This window comes from Acyrthosiphon pisum, chromosome A1 (genome assembly GCF_005508785.2).
Source record: "Acyrthosiphon pisum isolate AL4f chromosome A1, pea_aphid_22Mar2018_4r6ur, whole genome shotgun sequence".
Classification (NCBI taxonomy): Eukaryota; Metazoa; Arthropoda; class Insecta; order Hemiptera; family Aphididae; genus Acyrthosiphon; species Acyrthosiphon pisum.
This window is the reverse complement of record NC_042494.1, coordinates 36,212,692-36,235,591: the sequence shown is the minus strand read 5'-3', so window position 1 is coordinate 36,235,591 and position 22,900 is coordinate 36,212,692. Positions and strand designations below refer to the sequence as shown.

The 22,900-nt window shown below is 29.3% G+C and overlaps 1 protein-coding gene across 2 annotated transcripts in view; it reads left to right on the top strand.

The window, feature by feature from the left end:
* The window catches only part of LOC100160332 (protein trachealess), a 128,000-nt gene that overhangs the window by 30,905 nt on the left and 74,195 nt on the right, over nucleotides 1–22,900 (top strand). The window contains exons 1-2 of one of the 2 annotated variants that reach the window (XM_016804765.2): nucleotides 4,212–4,334; nucleotides 4,419–4,463. In XM_016804765.2, coding sequence (XP_016660254.1) covers nucleotides 4,333–4,334; nucleotides 4,419–4,463 — 47 coding nt within the window. In that variant the 5' untranslated portion in view covers nucleotides 4,212–4,332. Of the gene's footprint in view, nucleotides 1–4,211; nucleotides 4,335–4,418; nucleotides 4,464–22,900 lie in introns of those variants that run through there. The other variant, XM_008185324.3, reaches the window with a different exon arrangement.

Here is a 22,900-nt window from a genome sequence, read left to right as displayed (position 1 = left end):
ACTTGCCCCCCCCCCCTTTTAAAATTTAGTTCGGCGCTACTGACTGTAAAATTACCTCTAGGTGATGAAAGAAACTGAATCCCCAGTGTTGTTATCACAATTACTACTCTGTACTAAACTAAATATTTCGATAAAAAAAAAGTTTAGATAGGTACATTTTCGAAAATAAATAAAAGTTTTCAATAAAAAATTAATTAATTTGAAGTGAGATTTGAGAGTTTTGACAAAATTTGTTTTTAAATGTCATGCTATACCTACCTATCTGCAGAGAACCCTACACTGAGGTTAGTACATCTGCCCCCCCCCACTTTAAGTCTTGGTTTTGAGTAAACCGTTTTATAATGAATGATAAAATTATTTAACACTATATAGATGTAGTTATCACATAATATTTTATCGTTTCGAAGATTGTGCATTTCCTAGATGTAAATAATTCTGTACCAGCTACAAAACTAGCGGGTGTATAGACCTCGTGGTGGGGCGCGGGGGGTACCATACAAATAACAATTATTATTGTTATGTCCAGGAGAAGGTAAAAGTTGTGTTGCACGAGTCAGTTTACGCGGTGGCACATCGGACCGAAAGTTTAATGCAAAATATAACGTTCAGGGTCGAAGTTTCACCGGGAGCTGCGAGAATATACACACACGCATGCACACGTACCGCGGCATGGCAGCTGCCAGTAAATACGTGACTTAGCGTACAAATGAGCCCAGGCACGTGCGTCTTGTGCATTGTGTTCTGGGTCATCCGATATTGTCGGACACACCACCAACCACTGTCGGCTAATGTGTAAGAGTAATGACGGCACCAGATACACGCACACACACACATATACACACATAATATAATATCTAAGGCGTACGATTGTATGACGTGATTTCAAAACAACACTAGTGTTTATTAATAATAATATATTGTAATTTGTAATAGTACAAACGTATATTATTCACATTGTTTTCGGGGAACCGATTGGCAATTATTAACTTGACGTAAAAATTATTGTTTTTTATTACTGCTATGCCAGGTAATACCGATGTCAATAATGTTACTTAACAGTTAACAGTTATGTTATATATACCTATTGCAGTATATTACCCTGCGAGAGATAAAGTTCACAAACGTGTCTCTGTTATTTATGATCATAGTATCATAGCAGGTGTGTGTTTTCAGTACATATATGGTTAAATATACTCTAAAATTGGAGGTCTGGGGAAAAATTTATTTTTTGCATCAATCTTCACATTATACTTGTTTTCTTCATACGTGATTTTCAATCATTTATTTATGCATATTATCTCAATTATATATTTTCTAGTTGGTCATTGTAAACCACTATAGTAGGTATGTATATTGTAAATACCTACATAATTAATTCAAAAATTAATATTTGGGAAGGATCAAAATTTGGCAACCTGTAAAATAGGTTTGGCTATATAGGTACCTATATAATACAAAAAATTGTTTTTGGATTAGATCAATTTGGGCCACATGTAAATACATTTTGTATTTGGTTTGTCACAACATGTTCAATTTAATATGCCGGGTAAATTTTCGGAGTTTCTGGTAGAGATTTATACAATTTTTTCTGGTCGGGTTGGGCTGGGTTTTCTGATTTTCGTACCGGACTGGATTGGGTGTCGGACTAACTTAGGATTTCTGTCGGATTGGATTCGTTTTTATCAGCTCGTGCAGGACTTTAATATACAACAGCTACGTATGACTTGTTAGGCTTTTTGTACTAGGTACGTGAATTATCCGATGATAGCGATGATAATCGATTGAACATTTATAATGTTGTTACCTTCAAATTGGATAAGTGGTCAATTTTATGTTATATTAAAGCTAATAATATATACGTTTGCAAAATGGAAAAAACACACGCGTCTGTGACGTTTCCTGAGAAATCAATCTTACGTTTTATTATTATTGAACCAATAAAATAAAACTCTAGGATTGTTATTAGAACTTTAATACTATTTTTAAATATCCAATAATCTTTCATTTAATATAACTTTAAAAGTTGTAATATTATACATATTTTATTAGTTGTTATGCATACATATTTAAATAATTTAAATAATCCTCATTTGTGTAATTTGTGAATAAATATTTTAAAACTATATCTCGTCATTTTTAATTATGATTTGAAAATCCATAAGTATTCTCTTTAGCATTAACTGATGTTAATTTCGTATTCTCACCGATAGACTTTTAAGCAATGTTCATTTATTTAACTAGGTATAAGGAGCCGTCAGGTACTATACGCGTGGCCATTTTTTTAGACAGTTATATTAACGATCTAATGGGAGGAACTTCAAAGAAAAAAAATGAACCTCGCGTCTATAATAAATGTTTACGAGAGTGTAATGTTTGGTTTAGTGCTCGCGTGTCCTCACAAATATATATACATATAATATATACCGTGACCGTATCTGTGGTTAATTATTATCCATTAGTAACGTGATCTTCATCCGTGTGACGTTTAGAAAGTAACCAGGGTACTTAAACTAAACCCATACAGATTACATGTCTTAAAAAAAAAATTACAAATGCCTTGTTATTAATTACGATAGTTACGCTTGGTACCAATTTACCAGTAAATACTTTAAAAATATAAGCTGCAGACGGTAGTCAAACACTATATTATAACGTAATAAATAAACAATGAATTTTATGTGTAGAAAATAAAGAATTTACTATTTTCTAGATAACATTTTTTTCTTTTTTACTAAATATCCTGTATGAATTAATCATAATATTTTTGATTTATCATCTCAATTGCAATAATATATCTTAAAATAATTAAATACACAATATTAAAAATATAATGTTTAGGTATACGTAAAAGTAATAAATAGGTATAATGTAAGTACATATCAAAACTGTATCAATAAATAAAGTGCATAATATATATTATTTTAAATTAAAAGATAACAACTTAATAATGAGGAATTAATTTTGGATATTATGTGTACACTAACAACCATCGTTTTTTTTTTAAAGTATACAATCTGTGATATATTATTTTTACATTAAGCATATGGGATCATTTTTAAATTTTTGGCATGATTATCATGACAAAAGCAACCACCCAACAGTGACATATTAATTAGTAAAAATAAAGATAATTATTATATATAACTATTCTTGTAAAATGTGGATAATAATGTAAGTATAAGTAAATAGTATAGTCATATACTATATATATTATACTATAATGGGGAGAATTTATTAAGAAATATTGTACATTGTACATTTTATTTGAAGTTTTAAATTGTGAAATAAGATTAAAATGATCGACGAATTATCTATTTAATATACCACTTGTCTACTTGTATACCCCAATTATTATTCTAATTATTTTAAACGTATGAAATTAACGATTTAAAAGACTTAAATTATATATTTTGGGGCATGGTATGGCTGCGAGTGAACGCACCAGTTGCGATTCTGTATTGGTGTTAAGCCGCTCCTCCAGTTTCTTCTTCACGGATGGGTGACCACATGAGAATTAAATAACACATTAACATGACAAACCAAGCCAATAAGCAATTTACTAAAATTAAGTCAAAAACATTAATTCAAATATGAGATTTCCAAAAAAATATATGTATTATTGGAGATAAGCTAACATAAAATAAAATAGAAAATATAGAATAAACTGCGGTCAAAATCAAGTATTTATAGTAGGATCATAATTATTTAATGTGTACTATAATCATTAATCACCTACTTCAAATATAATGTACCAAACATCCCAGTGACTTGCAGTGGGGATGTACAAATGAAATTGAAATCTGTGATAAAATTATAATTTTTAATATTTTTAATGTTTCCTTCCCAAAAACCATAAATGTTATAACTAATAATTAATAACTATTCAAAACAGCATTTAAAAACGAAAGAAATAATTCTTCATAAAATCATAATCATTAATTTTAACTATACCTTTTCTATTCATATATTTGACGAAATTAAAATAATTTAAAACATTTTAATAATATTGTACCTATTCATTTACAAATTGAAATATTTTTAATCGTCTATTTTACATTAGATTTACATTGTGCATAAATAACATTACATTTAACAAGTTAACCTTGAAATCGTAATGTGCAATACTTCTAAAATCAATCTGCGGTACATTTTCAGATAAAAGTGCCTATACATGCGCTGCAGTTACACCGTACACGCCACACGTATTATAAATTATAATGTGTGCTATTGTTTATTATGAACTACGTTGTGAATGAAGTGTTTTGTTAAGTAATAACTGCCAAAGAAAAAAAATACTGTGCCTATTTTAATAAATTGTACAATATTGGAAAAATGTATAAAATATAACTTCACAGTACTATACCTATGTATTATATATTTACTCTTCTTCTAATTTATATTATTTTTCTTTTACGCAGGAAACCGTTGTCTGAAGATGGTCATTCCCCGTCGATGAACGCCAGGTAATAATATATTCTATATATTTATAACATGATGTAATGTCGGAAACTGGCAAACGAGATGTACCTGTATAGGTGTTTCAATAGATATTTTTCTCGGTGTACAAATCAATTATTATCAGGAGGCACCCAAATGTCCGGTTTGACGGCTAAAATTTATTGCCCACTAACTAATAACGTGTACAAGAACATTAATACAAATATGCGTTTAATTTCATGTATAGTATATACACATATATGTATATATTATACGACGGAACGTACCTATACTGGTTTCGTGAGGATATAATCCATAGCTGTTTAGAGCTATGGACTTTGGAGGTTAACGCAATAAGCCTGAGATACGCCTACGACTGGAGATGATAATAATTAATTACAAAAAAATTAAAAAATTAAAAACAACAACGGTCAACGGACTCTGATGGAAGACATATATGAACCATTTACAGTGTACAGTGTACAATATGTTTGATGTTGATTAAAAGCGCAACAATATTATAATTATGGTTGGAACACATTTTTAATGAATCTAATGTTATGTAATTGGAAACATTAAAATGAATTATACTATTAATATTTACCGTTTGTATATAGTTTAATCAATTGCCGTTTATGGGATTTAAGTTATCTAAGTTATCAATATGCTATTTAATTATTATAATATGATGCCGATATCCTTGATCCGTCAACAATTTAAAAATAAGGGGCTTCTTGTAGTTTCAAGTTTTAATTACTTAATGTTTATTTATTTTCTGTACAATAATTTGCATTGAAGTATTGAACACTAAACATGGGCTATTAATTTTGTTTCCAAAAATTAAATCCAACTCTAAAAAATAAAAATAAAAATACCTTATTTGAATTATTGATCTGCAATTCTTTTTGCAGTGTTTTACAATAGAAACATATAATTTAAAAGTGGATAATTTTTTTTTTATGAAATCTTATTGCTTATTGTTATGTTAATATGCATGTAATTATGAAATATAAACTATTATCTGTGCTAGAATCAGTGGTATAGAATAAAATATTTTTATTATAATTGTAATTATTTACTTTTATTTATTGGAGTACCTTTATACGACGGAAGAATGTTCGCTTGGGCGATAACAACCAAGTATTCCTAGCTCCTGTCCTGCCGTTTTTCAATTATAGGTAGTTGAAAACATAGGATTTACTATTAAAATGGTTTATTAAGAAATATTACTACTAATATCGGTAAAAGGGTATGCACATAATATTATATTCGTACATCCGTCTATACTTTATACTGTATATTATGACATTGTATTAAATGGCTGATTTAAGATTCCCATCGATGTTTACTTGCACAGAAGCAACAAAAACAATCAATTTTTTCAAGGATGTGCACTATATAATATAAATATACACAGAGAGATCCAAAAACCATACTTTATTGAAATATGGCATTGTTCCGGACAAGTGCCGTCAGTTAGGTTCGCTTCACGGCCGATTTCTATATGCACACATCACAGGCTAATGGGAAATACCTACTCACATTTTTTTTTATCATTCTCTGATTTCATTGTTAAAGGCTAATACCTAGGGGATGTCTTAATTTTGTCTGTGGAAATTTCACGCACGAGGCCCCCGTATAGTCCGTCCGTTGACCATAAACGATTCTCTTCGCTGGCATGGACGAACTATTCAAATATTTGAACAGAACGTATATTGTTGTCCGACTAGCGACTGCACCGAATCAAAATGAAAATAGGTTTAAAATAATTGTTAAAAGACAATTTTGTTATTATGACTTATGAGACGTTACAATACATCATAATATCAAGTATTTTTAAATTACTTTTGAATTATACAATGTATATGAATATGACATAGTGTTATGTCATCGTTATAATTTTGAATTTAAATTACAAATATGACGGCTAATCTCAAAAACTAGGATACCTATATACCTACCTATACCAGAATAAAAATGTAAAAAAATCGTTTTTTTGTTTGTTTGTTTCGTATATAACAAATATTCACTTTTTCTCCTACACGCTTATATATAGCTTATATGCTAGGAAATATTATGTTCCTCGGTAGTTATCATAAAAGTAAAATATAAAAACTACAATATCATTAATATAATAAGTAATAACATAATTTTTACTGACTGCTTTTGGTTAAAGCGTATTATACATTGTTATATTTAACAGTGTTGGGAAATATCTAGATAAATCTATCTAGATAAGTTATCTAGATAAAAATTATTTATCTTGTATCTTATCTAGATAAATTTCTACTCAGTTATCTTTATCTTCATCTAGATAAAAGTCTAGTTATCTATGAGTACTTATCTAGATAATTTATTTAAATGAACTAAAAAAAAATTTGAAAAATTAAAATATTTTTTAATATTTTATTTTTACATTTTTCTATTTTTCATCTATTACATAGAAAACACGTTTACTAATATGCATTATAATACCATGATTTTAATATTTATTAATATTCATTGTTAGTCTGGAGTTTTACATCGTAAATGAGAAAACCAAAAAATAGAAATATGTAATGGGCATGTAGTAGGTAAGATTGTAAGAACAACTAATAATAGCAAAAGCAAAAACATCTGTCCCTGCTACCCGCCGGCTGCCACCGAATGATGATGGTCTCATTAGCTGATACCCGTTTCATAGATTGTGTACAAAGTATGAAAAATAATTATTGTTTTAAACCGACAAAAATAAATCAACATTCGTGGATATTGGACTCACAAGCATAATAATATTATAATAATTGTAATTTATAACAATTTAATATTTATATAACCCTATTAGAATTCCCGGTATTTCAGTTATCGCTTAACCAATCTGTACGACCTCTGTCCTCTGCTTTAAAAAATTTTAAATTATGAATTTTTTTTTTACCTGTAGACTCAAGTAGGTATCCTGAATATTTTCAAAATTAAACATGAAATTATCTCATATTTATCTAGATAAAAATGTACTAATTTTTATCTTTATCTAGATAAAATTTAGTATAATTATCTTTATCTGTATCTAGATAAAAATTATTACAGTCATCTTTATCTTTATCTAGATAAATTATTAGTTATCTATTCCCAACACTCTTATATATTATATTATATACTTACGAACGCATCTAATATTTATCGGCGCAAATATAGATTTTTAGTAAAACCAATACTATTTCGATATTAGGTAGTAATGCGAATTATATGTACATACTAGTGTACTACATAGAAAGATATGTTCTTCAGTTTTTCATAATATTATATCCTCGGTGACGAGACCACTGCAGACAGACAAACATTATACAATTCAAGACGCAATCGGCTGGAGTATGTAGCCTAGTTTTCGCTATTTTACGTGCTCGTTCACCTTCCATTGATCGGGTTTTTCGTTTGCTATAGTAATACGGGTACCATTGTCTTACCGGTTATTATTTGTTTTTTTACCCTATCAAAACGTTAACAGTGTTCCAGTCGGACCGGTTTCAGACACTGTTCAATCATGATCGCCAGTATAAATCTCGGATGTATTGGGGTTAAAAAAAAAATGACGATAAAACCATTAATTGACAAATAAGCATCACATGGTTTTAATTTTCTGACGAAGCCCGAGCGGACAAAATCGGTCGGGTGATTATTAACGCTAGATATATATAATAATATAATATACGTTCACTGGCGGGGCCTGAGGTAATCGATTCTCGGCGCTTCAATTCTAATAAATACGCCACGGAAAATTGATATGATTTTAATCGTCTCTTAGTATAGTTAACCCAATAACGTGAATATAACCAAAGTACTATAAATTGCTTGATTGCCGCTAAGAGTGTGGGATAAAAATAATTCAGTGAGAAAACCATGATTTACTCACGGCACAGGTCACTGGTCAGCATAAATTAATCAATCTCAGAAAATTTTGATATTATATGTAACGAACATACTTTTTTAGGTTATTATTTTATTTTGATTAATTTAAATAAATTAATTTTGTAATATATATTATACATCAAACGAATCATGTGTATTTTGAAAAACCATAATATGCACGCTTTACACAAAGAAACTTGGCACAAATTCACAACGGTAATATAGGTACTTACTAGAAAACTCGTTTCCTACAAGTTAAATTTATTTAATAGCTCTCCATAATAGTTAGATTGTATTTGTCCAGTGTGAAACTCATTCTAAAACATTTTGTACAAGTGATGAAAAATAAATCAACATTTCACTATTGCACTATTAAAAACTTTCGCAGAAAGTCAATCTTATTTTTAACAAGAATTCAAAAGATGAGACGATGGCACAATGTGTATTTATTGTCAAACTGTTATATATGACTCAACTGTAGGTTGGTACATAACGTATAAACTATTTATCACTCTAAAATAAAACTATATTAATTATCTTCATACTAATTGTTTTAAATCTTATAAGTTTTAATCCAATAAATTCAAGCCATATTATATAATACAAATACATTTTATTACATTTAAGGGTACCATAATAGGCATTATTATTAGTTTTTGATTTTAAGCAATTGTGATTAACGAATGAACATACAATAGGGGACTTGAATTACGATTGTATCTTTTCTTGTTTTTCATGTAGACATTTTTTTACCAGAGTACTTCGAACATTTAATTATTCATAATAAAACTAATATTAAGCCAGTATCTTGCAATTAATTCTTATACTCTAAGGTAATGGAAGCAACAAAGTGTAATAGATGTATTATGTATATACAATAATATACAGTATACACTATTTCTAAATGCACATATATTTTTAAATTTGTAGATATTTGTATTACTTAGTTGTCACTTGTCATTAATTTATTAATTGAACGTCAACGTATAACAAATAATACATCCACATTTTAAGGGAATGGTCAATATATTTTGAAAGATTTTCTGATGTTAAAATAGTTACAACTTGTATTTATATGTTAATTTAAAATTGGTTAAACCGTATATATATTAGTATATAAGTATATTGAACTATATAATATACTATGGTTAATTACTTAAGTACATAAGTTTACTTATAAAAGAAAGTTGTTTTAATTGTACGTTGGATATTTTAAATCTTAAGTTGTAACTTATTTAGTCATTTAGGTATTTGAGTTTAAAATGTTGTTTTATATATTTAATTTATTCTATCAATAATAATAATAATAAAGATTATATTTTTGATTAAAATATAAGACTAGAAAATTAGAAAATATAAATAATATATTATTACTGTATTTAAAATATTTTATGTACATTTTTGAAAGTAGGTATTATATATTTTGGGTACCGTACCTGTACCGTACGGGTTATAACTAATACGTTTTTTTTGTTTTCATAAAATGTAGCAACGTATAAAAAGTTTCGTTCCACTTTTAGGTCAAACATTTAAAAAATTAAATTGTAGTAATAGTATTATATCAGTGCATTTACGTCAAATATAATGTCAAGTGTTAGAGTCTGGAGTCAACAAAACACCAATACATATTAATCATTATTCATTAGTACTAAAATGGTTCTTGTGGAAATATTAATACATTTAGATTTTTGATAATTCGGACACTGAGCGTCTCATTTATTAATTATTCTTGTTTTTATTTTTGATAACAATTTAATTTGTTATAATTCTAGATTTTGATTGATTTTAAATTTTAAACAGCTGGACGGCGTTGTCTTGCATAAGGTTTTACAATAAACGGAAAAATGTATACTGACGATAACGCGGTTCGGTGTGGCTGAGCCGACCTATATAGTCGCCTTTATCTCAGTTACGTAACAAGTATTTTTATTATTAATATATATATATTATCATATTATCATAAATATTCATAACATAGTATTAAACAAAATATACTCTTCAATAATAAAATATATAGTATTGTGTACTTACGTAATTACTTTAACTATAGGTACTTTATATTATACTTTTTAGTCTATATGGTTTATTGGGAGATTTAAAAAATATTTGACTGAATTAATTCCCCTTCCCCTCCGTTATAAAAAAACAATAATAAGGTGTGCGTAATATTAGTTAAATAGCAACGAAATGTTAAATCTTCTCCGAATTTTTTCAGGTGCGTGCGTGCGTGCACAAACACACACACATGCATACACATATTTATATTTTCTTTCGATTCTTATTCTTTTATAATATTGTACTTCAACACCGCACGAAGGACACTAGGAAACACTCTGTAATTATGTAGGCCATTGTTTGGAAATATGTCTTCGTGTTAAACCGGCTTCTTCATGTAAATATATATATATATATATATATGATGTAGAGAATGATGAGAGAAAAAGATACACTAATACTAATATATATATATATATACGTTATAGTCATAATACATATATTATAAAAATGCTAATCCGACCGACATAATTACTGACGTTTTGTAAAGCACAAAAAAAACGCTGGTGCTTATTACTGATGCATTTTCACACCTTGTGTACCTACATATTATGTTCCGTATACATATTCCGCATTCCATCATCTATACCGACCAAATCTATTGGTGTTCATCTCAGACGGCGTTCACCTGTACATGGGTTTAGATTTCATCGAGATGAATAATTGTATTCACCGTACTATTTGTAAGCAAATAGTTTTATACTGATGATATTGATATATGCGTGGGGTATATGTATTATGTATGTTATTATCATCATATTATACAAAACCATTAACATTCGGTGTCGTTCTATGTTCTCAGACTAAGCGGTTTAGATTCGTAGGTTACATAAACTATTAAACTGCATTACATTTAAAATAAAATTTCGGAAGCGATTCAAAAGAAAATTGCATTATTATTTATTATACACATGTTTGTCCTATTTGGTTTAGTTTATAAAGTAGAACACAATTCACAGTATTCTATGCATACAAATCAATCTTAACAAAGTTGTCCTAGACAGAAATACTATACCTATTTGTTCGAAATTCAAATGTGCAACACAATAAATTATTATCATCGTTATTTACGATGATATACGCAGGTATGATAATGAAATTCCTATGTCGTTAGTCGTTACACCAAAATATATAATATTTCGGACATCAATAACTTTTTGATAAAATAGTTATTACTCTAAACAATAATAAATACTACGTCTGTACGTCTTCTATATATTATCGAACGCGTGGGTAATATACATAATATGCTTATTAGAAATAATATTACAACATTACGTATTTAAGTAATAAGGAAGCGAAAAAATCATATTACCTTCCTATCAAATTCAGTTTTGGTTAATGCGCCACAGTATATAATATTTTATAAAATATAAATTATAATAATATATAAGCATCGCAGTGAGTATATTAAAGAGACTCGGACGAATTTCCTTGCAAGCGATGACTATTGTCGTAAAAATCTGTTGACGTCGATCGGTACAGTTGTAATAGTAATATGACATTCAGACGAGACGATCGCGATGACGCGTATAGCGTGCTAGATAAAATCCGAAAAAAAATCATCGGGTCATGATATAGGTATTATTATATCATCGCAGTTACGTCCTTATAATAACGGTATTATAAAACTTCATCGCATTCAGCGAACGAAAGGTGTTGTCTAGTCTGTTATGTGTCGTGTGTGTGTGTGTGTGTGTGGGCTCGATATAGGTATGGTGAATAGAGGAACGCGAGTGCAGCAATATTGCGTCTCGTCTTCAACGGGGCACCGCCGCCAAAGATTTGTCGTCCCAGCGGCAGCGGCGGCGGCGGCGGCCGTATAGCGACGACGTGATCGGCCGGTCGAACACGTCGCTCGCACGCGACGAAGGCTGCGACCGAGTTGAATGTTAATTGGGCCGGTGCAGGTCCCAGGCCACGTAACCCGTACCACGCGCGGGTGTATCAGCGGCGGCGGTCGGTCTCTTTCTTTTTATTTATTTATTTTATTATTATTATTATTTTTTTATACATTATTTTCACGTCCTACGTCATCGCCGGCTCGCGATCGGTGTGCGCGCGCTGGCCGGCCTAGGTCAGGGGCATTTAGCATGCCGATCGGCGCTGCGACTGTACACTGCGACGACGGACACGCGCGCGTACGAAATGCATACACCCGAACGTGACCCACAACCGGAGACGAACGTCCTACGTCACGTACATTCGGTTTGTAGTTGCTGTGGTTGTTGTTGTTGTTGTTGTTGTTGTTATTGTTGTTGTTGTTGTTGTGGTTGCTATTGCACTTGTCGTTGTTGTACGTCGTTTACTTACACGGTCATGTTTATGAGCTGTCGTCCACTTGTCATCGTCTAGCCCTTATTACGTCATAATAAAATATAATATTTTATACCTGTAATAATATCAAACTAAAGGTGTTATACTATTATAGCGGTTAATATATAATAACCTATAAACTAGGGATAGCGCATTCTACTCCACGTGGTCTTCGTGGTCCGAAATAAGTTCGCAAATCGAAATGGCAAACTATGATGTAATAGGAATCGTTATATTATATCAGTGGCGGATCTAGGATTTTTTTATGGTGGGTGGTGTATGTTGATAATAAACTCCTCGGGTACATTTCGTGAACAACAAATTAATTAACCTATTTTTTGGCAGTAATTTACAATTTATACGTTTAGTTTTACGTGATACCTAAAATCTATTACTTATAAGTGATTTGTAATAAAAACAAAGTTCAAAATTCGGAATGGTACCTAGGTGTTTCAGCTCCCAAGCACCCCTCCCTCCTTAAATCCGCCACCGTGTATTAGTTATTACCAATAATTGGTACTCAAAATTATTTTGTACCCGCTTATAGTGTACTTTGTATTATATTAAGAAGACGCTACATAGATATTTGTAGTCCCCATCTTACAAGTGTGTAACATAGCAAATTTACGCTCTGGCGTTGGACAAACTTACAGAGACAGTATTCTCAGTAACCAAGTGTTACCACATTTTCACAATATATATTTTAGAAGCGTTGTCCTAACGTTATTCTTTTTGTTACATAACTTATAGCAGATAAAGAAAATCCAAATCGTTTATTCGTAAAGATTTGTTTTTGTTTTTTTCATTATCTAATTATGAACAAGTGAGAGTTGAATCAAGAAGTGTGAACATTTAATAAATCTGCTCTAAATATTGTAATATTATTATAGGTAGATAGCCATAATAGCTAGGCTACCTATGCATAATTGTATATAGCTATATCTAGGTATTCGTAAGTTTGTACCATGCGAAACAGTTTATCTATATGTTCACGTGATTACACTACAACTATAGGACCACTTTTAAAATACTTTGAACTAGTACATAAATATATTTGAGATTTAAAATTTTAATTCTTTTCAAAATGTAATTAACATTGCCTAAACCAAACCCCTTCAATAGCGTGTGAGGCGTCTTCTCAAAATTATCTTATTAAATATAATATTGCTGTGACGACCGTCGTTCTTATAAAATAACGCGATGTGTCGTGCATGATAATAATAAATTATTATTATAATAATATTATTATTAATAATATATTAAAATATTATAGGTTTATTACGGAGTAATTGATATTTTCTAGTTCATAGATTGAAATTCAGACAGTCATGTCTTCTAGATACGCTCCGTATAATTCGACTCATGGCAAGTTTTCGGCGGTGGAATAAATGTTATATTACGTACTTACTACTTATATAATATTATCAAACTTACGTTTTATCAACAGTGTGCTCAATCCGTTCGTCGTGAACTTACGCCACATTTAAAGGTGTCAACTACTCGCGGTTTATAGAGATCAGTTGTGTCACTGGCTAAAAAAAAAAGAAGTTATATAATTATCTATTTATACCAATATTCAATAATTGTACCATATAGTAAGAACTAAACATAAACGCTGATTATTATGCTTCGAAAAATAAAAATGATTCATAGGTACATGAATGATAATTATTGTCTAATTTGTACATTCGCTAGTAGATTTGATACGTCTTAGTCTTTACTCTTTAGAGCCTCCGAATAAGATTAGGTAGAAAATAAAATTTGCAACGTGTTAGTGTAACTGTATCAGTTTGTTGCGATTATTCGTTGCCTATACATCATTATAATATTACTGCAATTATAGTAGCTACCTTCAAAATACAGATTAAATTCGTAAATTCGTTTTTATAACGTTCTAATATCGAAGGTACACCAATACAATCAAAATAATTATTAATCGCCGTAGTTTATAGAACACTAATGTTGAATAAATATAGTATTTTAAATAAATGAATTACAGTTCATACAAATACCTATATACCAAGAGTAAGAAAATGTGAAGTAAAAAAAAAAAAAAATCAATTTTAAATGCAATGATGCTTTCGAATCGTTTAATACTACCGTTCAAATGTGGTCTAATCCGGCAGCCTTTCGATTAACTTTCCACGTGCTTTTATGTATGAGGGGAGAGGGGTATGGATGACACTTTAGAACGGTCGAAAAACGTGCGGCAATTTCTTTGAAGTGAAAAAAACAACAACTACCTCTAACGGTTCGGATAAACGCGCACAGCGATTGTGTTTACTTAAATCTTGTTGACTTTTGTTCCCCCTCTTAACGGTTAACACCGTGTCGCAGAGGTCATTAAACGTATTCCGATAGAAGACAATAAAACTAGAGTAGGGGAATAAAATTTTACGACCCCTTAACATATAGAAGGTTAAGAATGGAATCAAAAAATTGTCTTCGTTGTCGTCGTCGTCAAAAAAAAATCTAGTTGATGTCAAGAAGCTATATATAATATATATGTACTCTTATGTGCCATCCTTTCACACAATATATCATCACAAAGCCACTTGATTTGTTACCGTTGTCCGCCGCCACCAGTCATTCGGCCGTTTCATTTGCATAACAGATAAACGCCATTACCGGCGACACGGGTAAAAACCGCCAAGGTTCCTACACTCTCGTGTATAATATTATGTGTGTATACAATATTATACTTACCGAGTTTAAAATGTTTACGTAAAAATTTAAAAAAAAAACCACACACACACACACACACTCACACCTTTTGTACACAGCGACGCACTCCCAACCAACAACCATAGCCAACTATATCATAGCCACGATGGACCGCCTCGGCCGCTATGGTTATTATTTCCCTCGAGTGTACGCTGGCACACTGCTCACCCTTTCATTAAGACAGTTTTTAATGTATATACGGGTGTATGGGAGGGTGTATAAATACGATTATAATTTGTTGGAAAGTACATTCGGAAGCCCACTCAGTATTAGTAAATACTACGGTTATTGTAATAATATTATCATATTTGTTCCTCAGCCAATTATTATTATTATTAGAATTATTTCTTACATGCGAAATTCTAAAGTATCAGCGTAGTATTAAAGAACGCCTTTTTTAAAAAAAATATTACGATAGTTAAATATCTTAACAAAGAATACAATTTTATATTATATTTTAAATGCACTGTATATAGGTACATCTGACATATTAATCATCGATTTCAAATGTAAATATATATTTTAAAGTAAAAATTATCCAAAGAAAATGTTTAAGAGTATAAAACTATGAAAATGTCTATTTTATATTTAAAATACTTGTCCGTCTGCAAAAGTATTAAATAAACAACAGTAATTTCTAATTATGAATTATAGATGGGTATATAAGAAATTAACTAGCATAATCCTAATTATGAAAATGTTGTGAATCAATCATTATGCTATCATAGCAAGTATATAATGAAAATCATTAGATTCAATATTATAATAAATTATTTCAAAAATTTACCAAGTAGGTAGTATGTACTTTAATACGAAATTATTTATAGTATTGCACTTGTAGTTTTTATTTATTTATTAACAGTTGATAGTTGTGCAATTTATTGTTAAAATAAATAAAAACTATAATTATGTGTAACATAATCAACTTCGTTAATGGGAAATCGTTCAGAGAAATCGTAAACATTTCTTCATCACATAAAATTGACATACTAACGGTTATTTTCTTCCATAAAGAGTTCTTTAACCCATTAGAACTTCTCGGAATTATTAATTAAAATTGTAATAATTAGTATTATATATGATATCAATAACTTAAAGTTGATGTTACTTTTACGTATAAAAAATATCTTTATTATTAGTTAAAATAATACAAATTTATTAAGAATTATAATTTTCCACAATAATACTATAAGTCTTATTGATATATTATTTATAAAATATAATAAATTGAAAGAATTAAAAAAAAACTGGCATAATTTATATTTATATAAATTTGTTGAACGCATATTATATTATGATATTAATTATTAATATTAACCAACTCTATTTCATACTCTTATATTTACTAAGTGGCTAAACACTGAACTGCAAAATAAGTTTTTATAAGACGAGGGAAGTAAAAAATAATAATTTATTGGCTTTATAATCTATATAAAACTAATTAGTTTTGTACTGAATACATTTTTATATAGAAAAAATATATTATTCTATTTTTTTTTTAATTTTATTTAAACCGCCATCAAGTTCAATCAAACTCGTCGTTGTCGTACCATAATCATACAACTAATAACGTTGGATGTAATAACAATGAAGGTACCTACAAGGAAAAAACAACGTCCACCATGTAATTAGTGGACCATGGAATTATTAGCCGCCACGGCGGACCTAACTAAGTCGGTAAAATCATTATGCATGTAGAAGGATGTTTTTTTATACATATATTACATATGTGTACTCACGAATAACTTTTCTCCTACTAAAATATGATCATATACACTACTATGACTCCCTCTGCTTTCAATGTGTATTTTTAATTATTTTCAGAGATATCGAGTCTCTCTAGGACCCTACCCTTCCTATTGCATATTATAGACATACTCGTATGTAATCGCGAGTCTCACTTAATTGGGTAACACCCACAACAGCTCACGATTTATAAGGTTCTTATAGCATTCCGTCACAACAAACTGGTTGGGACACGAACGAGTATATTTTGTTGGCATTATTCTTGTTACCAGAATCAATTTTATTAAGTATTACATTTTGAATACACACACCTCAATGCGATTTACATGCATAATTTTTAATTCGTGAGCCTTTTATCTGGAATATCGGCAAAGATATTTGCAAAGAGCATTCATTTTGACTAAAAATAATTTTTTTCTACAAAATGTAATGAAAATAAATGTTTACTTTAACACAAATACGATATCTGTAGGAAAAAGTTAGTTAAAATAAAACATACACCTATATTTTGATATTCTCATCGATCAACTGAATTTCAAACATATACTTTAATAATAGGTATGTGTATGATATATTACCTATCGTTTTACAGTGTTCATTTACGATCACGAGATTATAATTGAATCTTAAGTACCTATAGTACCTATTACAAATTCTTTCAATTATTACAGCATCAAAATAATTGTTTTATTTATTTTACTTTCTGTATTAGGTGCCTATTATATGTTGCTATTATGGGTTAAACTATGTTATAAAATTACATTTGTTGAATGGTAAAATTGAAGTTGTGTTATATTTTTGTCACTATCAGGTCCCCGGTGACACATACGTCGTAATCCTTTTAGAGGGCTCAAGTCTAAAGAATGTAATTATTAACCTTTCCCTATTGTACTCCGTTATTTCTTTCGTTGTCTTGATATTATTATTATTATTATCGTTGTATGTTGCACCCCTCCAACAGTGTGTGGGTTAATCCTTCGTACAAGACCTACCCTTCTTTCTCTCCCATCACCGTAAAATCGTCTTCAAGGGTGGTTGTGTGTCTTGTGTATGTGTCTGCATGTTTATGTGTGTGTATATGTCTAAGGGGTGCGAAAAAAAAGAACCAAGGGTGCCAAATTTTATCGGTAATATTATGTCGTGCTTATAATGTTGATCGTTGTTCAATAGGTTTTATGTTTATGTAGATGTATTATATATAGGTACATTATAAAATAAATTATATAAAATATTTAATCTCTCTTCTATTATATTCTTATGTATTATGTTATAGTACATTACCATCGCTGTGCAGTATATAAAGTTATCTTTTAAAAACATCATTGTATGGTTTATAATATTAATTTAACAAATAAAACAATTTAAATGATAATAATTATTTACACATATTATAAAGTTTTATATTTTGTATAACTAATTTACCACTAACAACAAGAATAATTGATAAATGTAATTAAAAATAATGTGAGTGTATTATGCATTCTTAAATATTTAGGTACCCGTCAACACTTGACTGTACATGCATGACTATTATATAATAAAATATAAAATTATATAAAACAATAATTTATTCTCACCAATATATAAAATACATAGGTTCTTAAAATATTATACACAATTTTAACGAATTATTAAAACTACTCACAATGACAAAACTTCTTAAATCTGTTTGTATTAACTATAGATTCTCATTTATATATACAAATAAATAAATTACAATTCATTAAAATACGCATATACATTATATATATACCTATTGCATATTATTATTATACATGGCCACATGGGCATTATGTTGGTGAACAAGGCTAATTTCATATTATCCTCTAATTATACATGGCACACGACTGGACCAGTCTATATAGGATTACATGCATCAACTGACGGGTCAAAGGTGAGAAAGGGTTGAGTTCGGGAGTTCCCATTTGGATTACTGGACATTAAAATCAATAGTGACCACAGGATTAAATATTAATTAAATTTTGGATTATTTTTGGTGAAGAGGTTCAGCAGAGATTAAACGGAGCGTGTCTATCATGATCTCAGATTTATAAATTTATACATAACTGAAGACTTAACTATTTAGTATTTATGTATTTTAAGAACACTTTTTTTTTATATGTTTATACTTAATAAATGCTTTTCTACAGAATTCAATTGAAAAGTAAAGAATTATTTTAATGACTACAAATTAAACAGGGGAGTTAAAAATGCACTATATTCAAGATCCAGCTATAAAATATCGCCCCTGAAAACAGTTACAGACTTTAAATAAAAATAGGAATGGGGAAAAAAAATTAAAAAAACAATTGGAATTATGTTTCATTCAATTTAAACGTTCTTTCAACTTGAATATTAATTAAAATTCCGTATTTTTTCAACTAACGATAAACATTATTTTGTACAGTTAATTTAAGTATTTAGAAATTCGTATAAGTGTGTAGTAAAAGTATGGTTTATTTTAACAATATTTAAAAATAATCATCTGTTTAATAATACAATTAAAATTATTAAAATAACTGTTTGGAAAATAAAAAATTCAATATTTTTAATAATATTAATTTTATTTTGATCGAAAATATTTTGTAATTATGATTATTGTTGTCTTTAACAAAAAAACAAAAAATTATAAATATTAATTAAAATTGAAATCATTTAATCAGATAAGCTCTGACGTGTTCAATAAACACGGACCACCCACACTAGTCGGATATCCGATCTTAATTATGATTAAATACATATTGTTCTTATGCTGATAGTTTTTTAAATAATAATACTGAAAAATGTATTTAATTTACATAGGTACCTTATACCTTCAGCTCAAATATAAAAATGTTATTGATAATATTATAAAATATACATTATATTATAACTACTACGAATTTTAGAAGGTTCAAAATATGCGGTTGTGGTGACTAATTATAGGAAACAATAAATTAGTAATTTTATTTACCGTCATTTACTTTTCTGATGATAACTTTTATTCATAATATACTATAAATTAGTAGATAAATTAATAAATTACTCATTGCATAGTATACAAAATTACCAACAACGAATTTAATTTTATCAATTTTATCCTAAAGTATATAGGTACACTAGTAGGTACATAGATATACAATAGTTCAAAAATATTACCTACATTAAATGTAATTGTAGCCTATCGGTTTCGGGAAAGAACACATTTTAGCTAGAACACTGATTTTAATGTACCTAACGTATAAAAATATGTTAAATGTTTATGGAATGTATATTAAAGGGAGTCCTTAGCTAAGTGTTGGGAGTGCTGCAGGGAGTCAACTCAAAGTCTAAGATCATGGTTCTATAAAATTAATTGTAAATTTAATTATAAGTTATCAACAATTAATAACTATTATGTCATAAAATATATGATATATATTATTTTTTTTATCTAAAGGCTTCACCTTGTCGCTGCAGTATAATAATATGTTAAATATATAATGGTTATATAACATCAGTTTTAACTGCAAGATTTTTTTTATTTTTATTATTGAGTGATAAAATGATAAAAATATTAAGAAATTATTTGTAAGTGTATTCGTAAGTACAACGATAAAGCGAATTTCCTTGGAAAAACTCACTTACAATAGGTACCCACAATACGGTCATCAGATCTATCGATTTATTTTCTATATTTTGGGGATCTGAATCCTCTTCACAATTGCGGTGAGACTAAAAACGTAAATTTACTGCAGGCAATCACAATGATTGAACGGGCCACTGCAGTTGTATTTGTGCACATAGAGTAGTAAATGATTCATTTTTATGGTCGTCCCAAACATCTTTTTTATGGGCCATTCGTATCCATTTAGTCAGACCGCTGTGGTACAAGGTCCGCGGGGACAGATACTTCATTTCTTGGCCGCTCGCGTACAAGCAGCTAATGCATTGGCCCCCGCGGCTGACCTTGTAAATATTTTATTTCGATTGCCGACGACGATGTTTTATTTTCCAAGGGATTCCTTATTTTTTAAGATTTTATTTTAATGCACATTATATAATAAATGCGTATTTTCCTACGTAAAGTTAGCGTCTGACAGTGTTAGATAGTTTTGATAATTTTGCAAGAGATGAATAAATAAACCGTAATAATTGCCATTCAAATATTTTTAATGTCGTTTCTGAATATTCTTATAATACTATAGTTAATATCATTCTATTGGGTAGGTAATTTTAAATGTGTTTGTGGTTTTGTAGCTCAATGATGTTAAAAATATTTTTAAATTTGTATGCAAATCGCATTGAAACATAAAATATTAAAATTTACCAAGTACTTTTGTATTTTATGTTATGAAGTTCTTATTTATATGCGTTATGCAAGTTATAATAATATGATAAATCACTTTTGATCATATTTCATGATTTTGAACTAAAAAATTGTCAAATAAAATTTGTTCTAACCTATATAGTATACTGTCTGTATACCGTTGTCCAAATGTTCAAATATATGTTTACAAAGGTTGATTTCAGAGCGATTCGAATGTTTACGACTTATTTCGAGGTGGTATGATTATCGTAAAACCAAAAAGTTTTAACGAGAAAAAAGCGCGGCCACAAAACAGCAAACGCCACCGCTGTCGAATCCCATGTCGATTTGATTAAAACTCCCTCTAGCTTTTTTTTTTATTGCCAGCCCATGTTTTATAGTCGAAATAATGAAAAAGTCTAAGGAAAAACGTAAAGAGAAAAAATACAATAATTACAATTACAGAGTTTCTTTTTTTTGCTTTTTTTTTGTTACCATTTTGCACTTCGTATATATAAAAATACGCGTATTTGACCCCTCGACGGTGGCAGACCGAAAAAGAAATTAACATAACATAAAAGAAATAGCTGTTTTCGTGTGAAGGGTAGTAGAATAAAAGTCGGAAGGAAATTACCTCCGGGGGTTCATTTCCGTCTAAAATTTTAATACCCTCCTCGCCCTGACGCCCTAAGATAATCCAATAAAAACGAACTGTTCCCTTAAGAATTCGGCAATCGGTATATACACTCTCTCTTCCATCGGCCTCTTATGCCCATTTGTCACCGGTCACCAGAGGAACCCTTCTCCTCTTTCTTTCGCCCAATACCAAGACACAAATAGCTGGAAAAAATGTTCGTTTTATTTGTTTTTCTGTTTTACTTAATGGGCCGAAATAATACGACGACACCATGACTTCTGTTAACTGAACATTCCGATCATTTTCGTATGAAACAACAGTATAATATTCTCTTTTCAATATATCAAAATCTGTTATCAATTACCTATACATATTATTATTATTATTATTATTATTATTATTATTGTATAATTTATATAGCATCATATAAATACAATTTACAGTTCAAAAATACATAGACAAACCTAATATGTAAACTGTGACATTGTGACAAATATAGAAATTCCATTGCTCCATAAACAAAAATACACTAGAATATTATGTTGGTCGTTGCTATATCATAAACTAGTATCTAATACTTATTTGAAGTTACCAATATCAAAAGTAAACCCAATAATATTTTAGTTTTTCATTTTTATAGTTCATTATCCATTGTCATTTTTCATGAAATCGTAAATAACTTAATACAAACAATTCCAAAACCAACTATTTTTTTACAGTTATTACTTATTATTATATACATTATTAAATATGATAAAACATTTTGAGGAAAATGATAGGTACTTTTTATTTAAATATGTATTAGTGATCAATAAAATTGCAATATATTCATT